At 36.0% G+C, this 16017-nt stretch overlaps 1 protein-coding gene across 1 annotated transcript; it reads left to right on the plus strand.

Annotated features, from left to right (window-relative positions):
* Positions 1-8793: 8793 nt before the first annotated feature.
* On the plus strand, positions 8794-15157 carry LOC131003860 (uncharacterized). The gene is made up of 8 exons (XM_057930411.1): positions 8794-8994; positions 9094-9375; positions 9459-9586; positions 9835-9902; positions 13400-13450; positions 13523-13633; positions 13775-14523; positions 14615-15157. The coding sequence occupies exons 1-8, from the start codon at positions 8794-8796 to the stop codon at positions 14822-14824; spliced, it is 1800 nt and encodes a 599-aa protein (XP_057786394.1). The 3' UTR covers positions 14825-15157.
* Positions 15158-16017: the final 860 nt, after the last annotated feature.

A 16017-nucleotide genomic window follows, 5' to 3' on the forward strand; every position in this document is an offset into this window, starting at 1 on the left:
AAAAATAAAATTATCATTTGTAATTTATTATTTTTAATGATCTAATGTATAATGTATAAAATATACATAGATATTAAAGATATAAATTATATAGCAAATCATGAAATGCAAAAATATAATATATTCAAGATTACATAACATATAAAATAAGTTAATTAATAACAATAAAATGTTCGACTTTGTTAACAAAAATAAAAATAAAATATTCAATAATAGTTTGAAATTAAAAAAAAAAAGCATCTCAAACCCTAAAAACCTAAACTCTAATGTATTTAAAAAAAAAATCAGTAGCCCAACGGGGTGGCCCGCTTCAACCAGCCAGCCCGAACAGGCTAGCCCAATTTATAATCTAGTTGCGATTTTTCAACCCTAACCCTCTAATTTTATCGGGTTATTCTGGTCGGCCTATGAATTTCGAGCTGGATTGACATTCCTATTTGATGCATTTCACTTTAACATTACTTTTTAAGATAAATTTACTGATACAAATTTAAAAAATTTGGCCCAAAATATTATTGTCCACATGAAGTATGGACTTCGTTGATTGGAATTTATATGAAATCTTAGCCGTATAATTTAAATTTATTTTTGATAGGTGGGATGAGAAATTTTTTCTCCCTTATCATTTATTTTTAGTTGTAATTCAAAATAACTTTTTTTATTTGATTCTTTTAGTTGAAGAAATATATAATGGAAATTGAACCATTAATTTCACTATTTATATAGTCCATCTATCTCATTATTATTGTCTCACTTATTCTTCGGAATTGTCCTATTATTATTGTCTCACTTTCATATAAATAGCAAGTTAATGGTTCAATTGCTATTATACCTTCTTAATTCTTAATTCACTTTCGAATTAAGTTTTTTTTTTGAATTAGACCTTCGAATTAAGTTTTCAATGATTCATTATAACGTTTATCATTATTAATTCTTATCACTGAATTAAGTTCTTTCTACTGACAAGTTCTCATAACTTAATTATAGTTCTAAGAATTCTAATGTGTAATATTTTTATTATAAACGTTCGTAATTCACTCTAATGGTCAAGTCCTAAGAATTCTTGTTAAAGTTGCAATCTTCACAAACACGTTTTTTGCTGTAGGTTTAAGTGAAAGAACGTTTTAAGCCGAGGACTTATTTGTAAAGAGGCTTGATAGTTTCTGTTACTCCATGCTGCTGTGCATGGATCTGTTGCTCTATCATCAACACATCAACGGCTGTGGTGCGTCTGCTTGAAAGAGTATTTGTAATTTGCAGTTTGAGTGTTTGAGAGGTTGTTGTATTTTTGTTATTCATTAGTTGTATGAGGGAAAAAAATAGTGCAGATGAGAGGGAGTTGAGAGCATCGATTGTATTGAGTATTCATCGAGAGTTCTTGTCCAAATTCTGTAGATTCTTTGATTCTTCATTTTGATTCAATAAAAGAGTTCTTGTTGAACCCGTGGACGTAGGTTCTTCGTGAACTGAACCACGTAAATCTCTTGTTCGTGTTATTTCATTTTCTATTCAAAGTTTGGGTGATTGTGTAATCTTTCAATTCTTGTGATAAGATTTACATTTGGCCTCGTCTGTGGAAACTTTGGAATCAGATTTGAACGAGCTGGATCAATGGCAAAATACGAGCACTACAAAAAAATATATCGAACACCGACAAAATTACGACGGAATTATTAGTGACGGAACACCGAGCTGGATCAATGGCAAAATACGAGCACTACAAAAAAATATATCAGTTGGTAATCACCGACGGAACAACAACGGAATTCCGACGAAGATGTTTTAAAAATTTTACCGACAAATTACCGACGGAATAGCGACGGAATTATTAGCGACGGAAAATAATCCGTCGTTAAATATTATTCATTATATTTAATTTATTTTTTAATTATTTTTTTAAAATTTACCAACGGAATAGCGACGGAAAATAATCCTTTGTTAAATATTATCTATTATTTTAATTTATTTTTTAATTATTTTTTAGATTTACCGACGGAAATAGCGACGGAATTATTAACGACGCAATATTTTCCGTCGCTAGTATTTAATTTTTAATTTTTTTTAATTTTTTTATTTTTTAATTAATAATCCGTCGGTAATTCCATCGGTAAATATTATTAATTTTTTTTGTTATTTTTATTATTTTTTAATATTTTTATTATTTTTTAATTAATATTCTAATTTATTCTTATTTTTAAATTATTGAGAATATTTTAAATTTATTGTTATTTTCAACAATAATATATATATATATATATATATTTTAACTAACTATAATATTAATAGTTTTTATTATTTTAAATTCGATCGTATATTTACCGTCATTCTTTCGTCGGCACCACAAGTCTTAGATATGACTTCAGCGTATTCTAAGGTTATGAATAAATGATATTGTATATTGAAATAAAGTTTAAATAAATTAATTGGTGATAGTTATATCAATAATACACGTGTTCTGTGCTGGTAACCACTCGAAAAGAACTTCAAGGTTAAGCATGCTTGAATTAGAGCACAACTAAGATGGGTGACCCACTAGGAAGTTCGTCTTAATGTATGCAATTAAGTTCAAAATACATTAGAAATACCAAAATACTTGTGGAGAATAAAGCTAGATTGATATTAAAAAAAATAGCGACGAAAATGAATTCCGTCGCTAATACCGACGGTCATTTCCGTCGCTGATTTCAGACGACGCCAGCGTCGTCGTGTGCTTACCTACGGACGGTCCGTCGGTATTTCCGTCGGTAATTAGCGACGGATGCGAAATTCCGTCGGTAATTTTTTTACCGAACACTTTTACAGCGACACACAGCGACCGTCGTTGATCCGTCGGTGATCGAAATTAGCGACGAAATTTTGGCTATTAGCGACGAAAAATTCCGTCGCTAATCGCCCAGTTTCTTGTAGTCTCGAGAAGTTCAATGGAAAAAATGATTTCGGTTTATGGCAGATTAAAATGAAAGCGATTCTAACATCGCAGGGTTTGGTCGCCACACTGAAGGAGGAGAAGGTTGAAGAGACTGGAGCCGATGGCAAGAAAATCGATCAAGGTGATCTGTTGGAGAAAGCTCACTCTGCTATCATTTTGTGCCTAGGTGATAAGGTACTGAGAGAAGTGGCTAGAGAATGAAGTGATGCGGCTGTATGGAAAAAGCTTGAAGATCCATATCTGCAAAAGAGCTTAGCCAGCCGACTTTATCTTAAGCAGAGGTTGTTTTCATTCAAAATCTTGGATGAAAAGAGATGTCCGATCAATTAGACGAATTCAACAAAATCTTGGATGATTTGGAGAGTGTTGATGTCAAGATTGATGATGCGGACAAAGCTATAATTCTCCTCAATGCACTGCCGAAGTCACTAGAGCATTTCAAGGATGCTCTATGGAAGAACTGATAGCATTGATGTAGATGAAGTCATCAAAGCCTTAAAGTCCAAAGAACAACAAAGATTCTCAGATGGAAAACAAGATTCAATCGCAGAGGAACTGAATATAAAATGGAAATCCAAGAAGAAGTCAAAGAAACCACATGCAGATGCTAAGAAGAAGGCTGGCCACCTGAAGAAGAATTGCTTCTCTTGGAAGAAGAAGTAAAAGGAAGCTGGGCAGAATCATGAATCTGTTGAAGTCACAGAGCATATTGAAGATGCTGAGATGCTAAATATCACAAATCATGTGGTAGGGGAAATGTGGATTCTGGATTCAGCATGCTCATCCCATATGTGTCCACATAAGGAATGGTTTCTTGATTTGAAATGTGAAAGAGCAGGGTCTGTCATGCTTGGAAATGATCACCTTTGTCCAGTAAAAGAAATAGGAAACATAAAGCTGAGAATGCATGATGGTGTGGTCAGAATTCTTCAAGGAGTTAGGTACATCCCTTCCCTCAAACAAAATTGATTTCACTTGGTATGCTAGAAGCTAAAGGCTATGTTTTCAAATATGAGAATGGGGAATTGTTGGTAACAAGAAATTTAGTAACTGTGATAAGGGGCCTGAGGCAGAACAAGTTATACTACCTTGATGCTAATACCATAGTTGGAGAAGCTGAAGTGAATATGACAGATGAGTCTATGTTGTGGCATTCAAGGCTTGGTCATATTGGTGAAAATGGGCTCAATGAACTGTTAAAATAGGGAATCCTAAAGCATCCCACCAAATTCAGTGTAAAGGGATATGAGGAATGTATTCTTGTTAAGAGCAAAAAACTTCTATTTCCTGCAAGTAAGATGGTATGCAGCTCACCTTTAGAATATGTGTCATGTGATCTTTGGGGAAAGGCAAGAATAGAAACCATTGGTGGGGGAACATATTACTTCTCATTGATTGATCATTATTCGAGGAAGTTGTGGCTTTATATTCTCAAAAATAAGTCAGCTGACACTTTCAAGAAATTTGAAGAATGGTATAATGAAGTACACACTGAGAAGGATCTTAAGCTTAAGTATTTGAGGACAGACAATGGATTGGAGTTCTTGTCTGATGAGTTTCTAGTTTTTTGCAAAGCAAAGAGAATCAATAGGCACAAGACTGTACCGGGGATTACTCAGCAAAATGGCTTGATATAAAGGATGAATAGGACCATCCTTGAAAGGGTAAGGGCTATGTTGGCTGAAAGTGGATTACCCAAGAAATTTTGGGGTAAAGCTGTTGTTACTGCATGCCATTTAATAAACAAATCACCTTTATCAGCTATAGGTTTCAAAACCCCTAATGAGATGTGGAGTGGCAGGATATCAGACTACTCATATCTAAGGAAATTTGAATGTCAAGCATATGTACATGTCAAGCAGGATAAGTTGGAGCCAAGGGAAATCAAATATATTTCTTGGATATCCAAAAGGAGTAAAGGGATATAGGCTATGGTGTACTGAACCTGGGATGCAGAAACCTATTATAAGCAGAGATGTTATTTTTAAGGAGGATAAGATGCCATTTGCTGAGAAAGCTGGTGATAGTATAAAAGAAAAGGATGGTGTTCCACTGCAGGTGGAGCTAGAAAAGGAAAATGCAACTCCACTGCAGGTGGAGCCTGAAGAGCAGATGGATTCAGATACTGAATCAATTGAAGAAGAGTAGAATGATCATGATTCAGAAAATGATCTCAACAACTATCTACTAGCTAGAGACAGAACAAGGAGGTCTATCCACCTACCTGAAAGATATGGGCATGCAGATCTCATAGCTTATGCACTGGCCACAACTGAAGAAATTGATTCCAGTGAGCCTAAAACTTACAAAGAGGCTGTCAACAGCAATGAAATAGAGTAGTGGATCCAAGCAATGAAAGAAGAATTAGATTCTCTCATGAGAAATGAAACTTGGATTCTGGTGGAGGCTTATAAGAATCAGAAAAAGTGTAAGTTGTAAATGGATCTTTGAGAAAAAGATTGAAGTTGATGGCACTGTGAGGTTCAAGGCAAGATTGGTGGCAAGGGGTTTCACACAAAATGAGGGGATAGATTTTAATTAAGTGTTTTCCCCGATTGTTAAACACTGCTCCATTAGAATTCTTCTAGCAATAGTAGTACAGCAAGGTTTGGAACTTCAACAACTTGATGTGAAGACTGCTTTCATACATGGTGACCTAAAGGAAAGCATTTATATGTGTCAACTTGAGGGTTTTGTATCAGCAGGAGATGAAAACAAAGTATGCTTATTAAAAAAGTCACTGTATGGGTTGAAACAAAGTTTAAGACAGTGGTATCTAAAGGTTGACAGACATATGACAGATATTAGCTTCACTAGATCAAACTATGATAACTGTGTATACAATATAAGAAGGAATAAAGTTGGTGAAGTTACCTATCTTTTGCTGTATGTTGATGATATGCTTGTGGCAAGCAGAGATGTATAAGAGATTGAAAGGCTGAAGGCAGATTTAAAGAAAAAAATTTGAAATGAAGGACCTTGGGAGTGCAATGAGAATTCTGGGAATGGACTTGATCAGAAATGTGGAGCGCAATCAACTTTGGTTAGTTCAGCATGATTACATAAAGAAAGTTCTAAAGAAGTTCAACATTGCTGACTCAAAGGGAGTTAACACACCTCTAGGCCAACAATTCAAGTTATCAAAATCTCAAGAGCCAAAGTCTGATGCAGATAGAGATTTTATGGAAAAAATTCCATATGCCAACATAGTTGGCAGTATCATGTACACCATGATATGTACTAGGCCTGACATAGCTCAAGCCATAAGTTTAATCAGCAGGTTTATGTCTAATCCTGGTAAGGAGCATTGGTCAAGGTTGAAATGGATATTGAGGTATTTGAAAGCTACTGCAGGGCATGGTATTTTGTTTAAGAAAATAGATGGGGATGAAAGGATAAGTTGTTTGGTTATGTTGATTCAGATTTTGCAGCCAATCTAGATACTAGGAAATCTCAGTCTGGTTATATCTTTACATTATATGGTGCTGCAGTCAGTTGGAAATCAGCCCTCCAATCTGTAGTAGACTTGTCCACCACCGAAGCTGAATACATGGCTCAGTTCACATCTGTCGTCGAGCTAGCGACGAGCTACACCCGAATCCAGAGTTAACACTCATGTGTATTTGCTCGATTTCAATAAACCAAGCTAAACCCTAATCAAATTTGAGAAATTTCCTTCAATTTCTCTCCAAGAATCTGAAATGAGATCATAAATTAGGGTTCTTAGTATTTGAACCCTAATTTCTAATTTGAAAGCTGTTGATAGCCGTTGCTCGGTGGGCCCCGCATTTAATAAAAAAAAATATTTTCTGGACGACGTCTAACGTCCATATGTGGGCTGGAGTTAATTGTATACTTTCCGTCGAGTTTGGGGGGCAATTTGTACCAAGTTGGAGAATGGGGGGGTATACGTTCTAGAGGGGTCATGTTTAGGGGGGTATCTGTACCTTAACCCTATATTTTATTCTTATTTTAAAATCGTTGAGAATTTCTTAAAAGCGGTCGCTATTTTGTAACAATAATATTAACTTTTTTATATAAAAAAAATTACGATAATCTTAATTTTTTATTATATTAAAATTGATAATTATTTTTGTCATCACTATTTCGCCAACACCACAAATTTGAAATATCCTCTCGACATATTCTAAGGTTAAGCATGGATGACATCTATATAATATTCCATTCGTCCATGATAAGTGTGATGTGGATGGGAGGACACGAGTTTTAAGAAAATAGTGGGAGATGTGTATAAGGGTCCCACCAAAGTGTTTCAAGTGTCAAGGATTTGGGCATATTATGAGTGAGTGTCTAAACAGGAGAGTCATGGTCATGCGAGATGATGGTAAAGTTGTGACGGATGGTGAGGAGACCGATCCAGAGATGTCAGTCTTGGCGGATGTTGATGATGAAGAGGAGGAGTATGAGCAGATTTTCGCATCCAATGGACAGCTTTTTGTAGCTAGGAGAGCTTTGAGTGTCCAAACTCAACCCGATGAGAGAGAGCAGCGGGAGAACCTCTTTCACACGAGATGTCTTGTTCAAGACAAGGTGTACAGCGTGATCATTGATGAAGGGAGTTGCGCGAACGTGGCTAGTAGAGCCATGGTTGAGAGATTGGGACTGACCGAGGTGAAGCACCCCAAGCCGTACCGTTTGCAGTGGCTGAATGAGACCGGCGTCATCAAAGTTACGAGGCAAGTGAAGGTTTCTTTTAGCATTGGGAAGTATGAGGATGCGGTGTTGTGTGATGTGATTCCCATGCAAGCGAGCCACATCTTGTTGGGGCGTCCATGGCAGTTTGATCGACGCGTGACTTATGATGGCTTCACCAACAAATATTCCTTTGAGTATAAATAGAAGAAGGTGTCACTTGTTCCTCTTACTCCTCAACAAGTTCATGAGGATCAAGTGCAATTGCAAATAGAGGCGGAGAAGGTGAAGTCCAAGGAGCAGCCCGTAGTTAAAAAGGAGAGCGGATTGATGCATAAGTCCCTTCTTGCAAGGACTAGTGATTGGAAGTGGGACATGAAGGAAGAAATGCCGATCATTGAGTTGTTGGCCAAGGGGCACGTGAGGAAGAGTTTGAGTCCTAGTTACTTCGTCAAAGTGGTGTTTGAACCTGGTGCTTAGGAATGGTTGCATATGTGCAAGGAAAGATTTTCTTTTGATGTAGGTGACGACTTAGATTTGAGGACAAATCCTCTTTAAGGGGAGGGGAATGATGCAGCCCAAGGTTCGTTCGTGCAAGATCCGGGAGATGATGGAGTTGGTGAGTTGGACTTACGTGTGAGAGGGCCGAAGCTTGAAGATTTAATTGTTCTGAAGACTTTATTTATTTATTTTCAACCTTGTTATTTTAGAGCCCAATAGTTTTTAGTTTATTTTTGTTATTTACGAAATAAGGAATAAGGGCCTTGTTTGGCTGTTTAGTATTTTCGAAATTAGGGCTTAATTTGCTTGTTAGTCAAGTTGTTTCCTTATTAGATTATGTTTAGTCTTTGCCTATATATAGGTCTTCTCATGTTGGACGAAATTGAACCTATTTTTTTTTATCAAAACTGTGAGTTTTATTCTCTCTTGAGAGCTTTCAAATTCTTCTTAAAATTCTAAGTCGAATTCATCTATCGGTGTAACGTCGAGTCAACCAACCCTCGTCTGGTGTCATTCATCGTCCCCAAGTTGCTGCGTCAACATCATGTTGGGGTATAGGGAATTCATTTGCCTATATCATTCTGTGGATTAGATTCAGAGGTTTTGGAATTTTTTCATCCGTTCGTTCGTTTTCAAAGTCTTCTGTTTGCGTGTTCGATTGATTGATCGACAATGGTCATATCACTTAGAGCCTATCAATGGGAAAAAAAATGTGGCCAAAGGGTGTTGGTTATCCAGTGCAACCTCCATTGATCAGGGCTATGCCAGGAAGGCCAAAAAAGAAGAGGAGAAGAGATGTAGATGAGAGGGATCCAAACAACAACATAAGGCTAAAAAGAATTAGGACTAGGATGACATGTCAAAAGTGCCTTCAAGTTGATCACAATGCAAGGTCTTGCAAAAACGAAGAGGTGGTTAGAGAAGAATGAAATCAGGTTGGATTAATAACTTTAATTTGTAATCTGCCATTGTCTTAATTTTCTTACATGATAAATGTTTGAATTTTACAGAAGCCAAGAGGTAGGCCAAGGAAGCATCCTGTCACATGCAGTGAGAGGCCTACAAAGGAAAGGAAGCGGCGCACCATAAAGAAAAATGCTACATCAGCCATTAATGAAGACACTGCTCCAACTCTTACCTCAACTGATCCTGCCTCCACTGGTTCAGCCCCCACCTTACACTCAACAACACATGCAAATGCTTCCACAAGCACAGTCATGAGAGAAAGAAACACGACCTTAAAAGGACTTGGGGCATATGTTGCTCAAGGGACAGGGAACATATATGTCATTGTATGTTCCAAAAATCATTTCAAAATACTTCCTTCACTTCATTTGTTACCATTTGTACTAACTCAAACTTATTGCTTATGTAGATGTCTTCAAGGAGTGCCCGAGCAACCTTCGTACCACCCCGTCCTAACATAAGGTCTACAACCAGTGGAAGCCAATCATCTGGAGTAGGATTTTCCAACACACAATCTGCTCCAACTGCTCCAACAGGGTCAGCTCCAACATAAGAATCACAAGGAACCTAAGCACTAGATTAGTCCATTTTGTGTTTGTAAAATGTTGATGGAACAAAGCAGTGACTGTTTGCAGATGTTATGTACTATTAACTTATGAATATTGTTGTGTTTTTTGGTTGGCAGATCAGCATTTTGTGTTCTATCAATGAATCACTATTTCATTCACTATTTAGTCACTTTTTCATTATTGGCAGATGTTATGTTAGTTGTTTGCAAATTGTAGTGTTAACAGCATAATGGCCATTTCACAGGCTTCAATATTCCACCAAATTCTGCTAATGTCATACAAAAGTCTGCATAATCATACAAAATGTCATGGATGAAACTACAATCTATCCAAACATTAGCTTACCAAAATCACACAACATGCCATCTCCACAACCTATCTAAACATTAGAGCTAACACAATCACCAAAAGTCCAGCAATTACAAAGCGATGAACTACAATCTGTCTCTCATGTCCCTTCTTTGCAGCCTCCAAAATGGTGAGTTGCACTCTTAGCTCATGATTATGCTTCAAGAAGACAGCATTTGAGTCATAAATCTTGAAGTATTCCCCAATCCAAAAGTTGATCTTTTCACAGCAGTTCTCATGTACAAATGAAGAAGATGATGACCTTGGTTGAGAATCAACACATCGAAAATAGTCACACTACAACAAAATTGAAATAATTAACACAAGTGTAGCAAAATCAAGAGGAGGTGAAGAACAAATCCAAATTAACCTACTGATCCATAAGCGCAGCAGTAAAATTCGCGCCCAGGATTCTTGGTAGTCCTTGAAATCTCTTTTTTTGACCGGAGCTTTACAATAGCAATTTCGTGAGTTCATTTCTGAGTGACATTGGTCGGAAGTCGCAGACGATGATGACATTTCACCTAATTTGCTGAGGAGCCCTAGATAATGCGAAATAGGAATGAATTGGGATAAGTCCTTCATATTTAACCTAAATTCAGCGATTCAGTGGGAAACAACGTCGTTTCTTCCTATTAAAAACGACGCCATTTAACATATCGCTCCGGCGGTTGTGAGGCACACTTCCGGCTGCCACATAGGCGCCCCTCAGCACCAAATTGGGGGTAAATCAATTTTAAGGAAAAATTGGAACAAATGCAAAGTCCATGGTTTAAAATATAAATTTCAAAGTCGGTGTGCAGAATGGAAAAGTGACTAAAGTTCGTGTATTTTTATGCAATTAACCCTTATATTTATAGTTTAACTATTATGTAATATATGATACTAATTAAATTTAATACTTCAGTATACTAACTGTGTTGATAATCTATAGCTATATATATTATACAACACAATTTTTCAATAATTTATTTCTCACCAGATTGATGTCAAATTTTGAATTATAGATATTAATCGAGGGCAATTTTTTAAAATGTAAAGAGAGATGAGGCAGGGGAGAAGAAATGATAGAAGTTAAGCTGCGGAAATACTATCCCTCTATCTTATTAGTAATTTCCCGCTACTTTTGAGCACGTAAATTAAGAAGATTGTAGTTAGTATATAAAGTGAGTTGGTGGAAGATATTTAAAAATTATTTTAAAAGTTGATGTATAAAGTGAGGTGGACCCACTATTAAATAGTTAATTTTTACTAAAAAGGGTATGAGACATTACTAATGGGACACATGGAGTATAAGAGATGAAAGAAAAGAGAGAGAGAAAAAAAAAGTAGGAGTATATAGGAGAGATGTTTTAAAACCTTTAAACACTAAATTTATTTTTAATTAAATCTTTAATTTTAGATGCCAATTGAATATTCTTATCATAAATAAAAAACTACATGCAATATAAATATCTTACGCATAAAATGATCATCTCCCAGAATAATGTTATTTTAACATTTACTTCTTAAAAATCGTGAAATTTAATTTATGAAAAATATTTAATATATATCTTAAATTAAAGATTATGATAAAATCTTTAATTTGGAAAAGAAATAAATTCAAATTAAATTTAAAATAAATAAGTTATGATTATTTAAAGTTTCAGTTTATCATGTTTCCTTTCTCTTTAATATTGAATAAAATCTAATTTTTTCTTTAAGTTTTTTTTATGTTAATTTAATTTAATTTTTATATCATTTTCTTATGATTTTATTTATATATATTTTTTATTATAATAGTTTTTAGTGCAGTCAAGAATAAAGAAACTATATAGATTCATTTTAAATATGATTTATATATATATATATATATATATATATATTTACGTATGAATAAAGAAACTATATAGACCCATAGCTCACGTGGCTTGCCGTGTGTGAAACACACCTCTTCTTCAATTTGGCCGGCTTGTTGGCTTTGGAATTATTAGCGGGAAGCCCTCCTTTGAGTGTGGATTCAATTGGATGAATCTGTTAGGCTTTGCCGAAGGTTGATGTGTCTTCTCTTTGTGCTGATTTTAGAGACTTGCTTTCTTAAATGCATGATGGAGCTAGGCGAGTATTTACTTCTCCTTCATCCCTGGGAAGGATTAGAATGGTAGTTCTTGCTCCTTGGGAGGTCCCTTGTTCCTTCTCGTCTTGCTAATCTTCTCCTTTTGACCCTCGCCTTCCACTCAAACCAACAAGTTTTGGAAGGAATCCCTCGCTTTCTGTTGATCGACCCGCTATTGAGGGATTGCCCTATACCGTAGCCCCCTCATATATATATATATAGGGGTGGGCTACCGTGAGAGCATATCTTAAAATAAGAAATAAGAGCAATTTTTAATATATGAATTTTATGTAGAACATGTATGAATTCGCTATATAAAAGTATGAATTGTGAAAAATAATTTTTTGCTACCTTTGGGATTCAAACTCAGGACCATAAATCAATCCAACAGGATTACGAATCAACCGTAGATCTTGATGATCTAAGGGCTGAAAATGATTCTTATTTTATATCTTAAGAAATGCTCTTATTTTAGTCATTCCCTATATATATATATATATATATATATATATATATATAGGGTCAAGTTAAACAAAGAATGACCCTATGTATAGAGAAGAGAGAATAAATCTCATCCCTAGATTTTAAAAAATCGTGCGGTTGATATATAATCTGCAGAAAATTAGGAATTTGCAATTAATCTGTTCGAATTTATTTTGTAAATGGAATTAGGGTAGTTGGGTAAAATCCAATAGAGTAAATAAGGTAGTTTCGTATTTTACTCCTATCTACTGCGTCCATTAGAAGATTTGAACAGTCACCACCATTCCACTTCGTCTCCCACGATTCTCACGGCAGCTAGGGTTTCTCTGTAGCAGATTTCGACGCCGCCAGGTAATTAAGGTCTCGTTTCAAGTTTTTTTTTCGCATTCAGCCAGCGACTTGTTCAAAAATACTGAGGGAATTTTGATTTTCGAACATTGTTCTGTTTGTGGTTTATTTTGCTGAAATCGAACGGGTATGTCTAAGGTTTTGCGATTTTTTTTGGCTATCCATGATATGTTTTAGGGATTTTTGGATTTTATGTTTTGAACCCTAAACCCTAAAGGTTTTGGATTTTATGTTTTGAACAATTGATTTTCGCTGAATATCGAAAACCTTTTGTGAAAAGTTGAAGTCGTTCGCATGAGATGTTGGGCTCTCGACAATAAAATATAGGATTTGAATAGGGGATTGCAAAAAAAATGGTCCCCCACTGATTAATATACTTTAATTCGTTTTTGTTGTTATTCACCTTTACCTTGACTTTAATTCCATTTTGAGAAAAGCGTGTACGGATGTCGAATGGTTTTTTTGGTTTGTTTTTTATTTTTAACTTTTGTTGTTATGCTGTTGTAGGTATTTTGAATCCAATGGCTCGTACGAAGGGTAAAGGAAAGGCTGTCGATGGTATATTTTTTGTTCATTTGCTTTTCTGCTCCTGTTCGTTTTTGTTCATTTCATAAATGTGCGAGTTTGCAGCTGGCACCTCACGCGTTAAAAAAACAAAAAGAGTAGTGCAAGGATCGTCGTCTGGCCCACCCACAAAGAAACGGAAAGTGGGCGAACCATCCGGAGTGAAGAATGTGGAAGGTACCTAATACATTCTTTAATTTTGCAAAATGATTTATTATAGATGAGTCTACTATTTTGGATGTTGCATTTCAATATATCATAGTATGGATACTGAAATATGAGGTTTATTGTTTTGGTGTATTTCTTTTAATTGAACAGATGGTTGCAAAAGCCCAAAAAGAAAGAAGCTAAAGAGAAAGGAATTTGCAATTCCAAACGATGTGAAGTGTCGTCGACGAATTAAGAACACCGAAGATGGTCCAGATGCCAAAAAGAAAACAGACCACCCAAAGCTCAAGACCCGTACTACAACATCTACATTCTTTAAAAAATTGACAGTTTTGAATGACGCACAAAAGGATGCGGTCCGTTCTATTGGATTCGGGCATATATTAGAGTTCAAGGTGAACAAAGTACCATCAAAGCTTGCTTATTGGGTCTTGGACAGGTTCAACCATAGGAGCTGCACATTAGAGCTTGATGTACTTACAAAAGTTGAGATAGAGGAGGATGATGTGTACAGGGACTACGGATTTCCGAAAGGAAATAAACTGATAGAGAACTTTGAAAGGACGGCTGAAAATGAGCTCTTTATCGAGTGGAAGAATTTCTTCAACGTAGCGAACAGAGACAAGATCAAGATAAAAGCATTGCTACGTCGTATGGTTGACAGTGCAGATGGCGGGTCGTGGTTTAAGCGCCATTTCATCATTGCATTGTGTTTCTCGCTGATGGAGAGTTGCACTAGTGGCACCGTACATCCTTACATATTTAGTGCTCTGGCTAACATCGAAGAAATCAAAAGCTGGAATTGGGGAGAGTATCTGTTGAGGTGTTTGATAGATCATAAGAAATCATGGATGGCAGACAAGACAAAAGTCTTTGGTGGGCCGACTTTGTTCTTAGTGGTAAATATTCAATTCATTATATATATTACAAAATTATTTAAATTTATTATAAATATATCCTTTTAAGTGACTTGTACATTTTTCGTTGTAGCTTTTCTACGTGGATAGGATACAAATCGGTAGGCAATCTGTGCCTAGAGGATTCCCTATTTTCATGCAGTGGACAGGGAAGACGTTGAGAGAAAGGCAGGAGAAAGAGCTGGATGATGATTTCTTTGGGGGTGGTGCTGTTGTCAAGCCAATTGCTTTGCCAATTGAGTACACAACCGACGTCCCAACTGAATATGCACAGGGTGGTTAATACAGGGGCCCCGTAGCAACTAAATTGATGAACGATGCAATAGTAATTGGTGAAATGATCTGCGTAGCACGTGAAATGGTGCAGAAGGCTTCGGATGAGGAGAAGAACTCACAGTATTTCAAGGATAGCTTGGTTGCAGCTTCAAAAATTATTGGTGTAACGATTGAGGTGGGTGGGAAGTTGCGTGACAAATTGCCTGAGGGATTAGAACCTGAAACTGACCCGTTTTGGTATACGGACGAAGTTCACGCTGCTGTTGATGCAGCTTCAGTTGAAACTTTGACAAATAAAACACGTGACATGCCTGAGAATGTTGATATTCCAAGTTTCTCCCTGAACGTAACACATGAATTCGAAAATGCTCCTTCCAATGTAAGTATTATGGTGACACATTCGTTTAGTTGTGTGCGTCTGTTCTTTTTTCTGATATGGTCTGTTCGTTTATTGATATATGTTTAACTCTTTTTAATTTGTCGAAGATTGATGTTATCGGTGGAATCAAGCATATGTTGGTGTCGTTTATTTGTATGAATCTGTTCTTTTACTGTTGATTTTGATTTATTCATCTGGTCAAAACCAAAATAAAAAAAAACGTTTGGTGTTGTTCATTTATTTGTGTGAATCTGTTCACTAGTTTGATGATGTATGTTCGTTTAATGTTGCATACTTAGACTGGAATGTTCAGGAGGGTAAATCAACAAAGGATGATGAGGTATTTACTCTCTATAATTACATATGATTGGGGCAACAAAAATAAAATTCATTATTTGAAGTTTTTACTGTTTTCATTCAGCTTGATATTGGTGCGGGAAAAGAAAATGCAAAGGTCCAAGGCAACAATGTTAGTGACGTTGTCGTTGGCAATATAGAAGTTAGGCGATCCAACAGGGTAATTGAAAAAATATTGTTCATTTTCGTGTTATGTATGTTCGTTTTGTCATTCATTATGTTCTTATATATGTGAAAATAATAACGTTGGGAATTAACAGGTGAAGGGGAACTTGGTGCGCGATGCAGGGAAGGGATTGTTGAATGCTACAAGGACAAAAACAGGGGTAAAAGTGGTGTACCCTAAGAAGAAAGGAAAGAATTAATTCGATATGGTTGTATATTAATTATGTAATTATAACAGGTTGATCAAGGGTGTTCGAAAACAGGATGTATGGTGGATCGCGTAGCATTACAAGCCATTG

This window comes from Salvia miltiorrhiza, unplaced genomic scaffold (genome assembly GCF_028751815.1).
Source record: "Salvia miltiorrhiza cultivar Shanhuang (shh) unplaced genomic scaffold, IMPLAD_Smil_shh original_scaffold_282_1, whole genome shotgun sequence".
NCBI lineage: Eukaryota > Viridiplantae > Streptophyta > Magnoliopsida > Lamiales > Lamiaceae > Salvia > Salvia miltiorrhiza.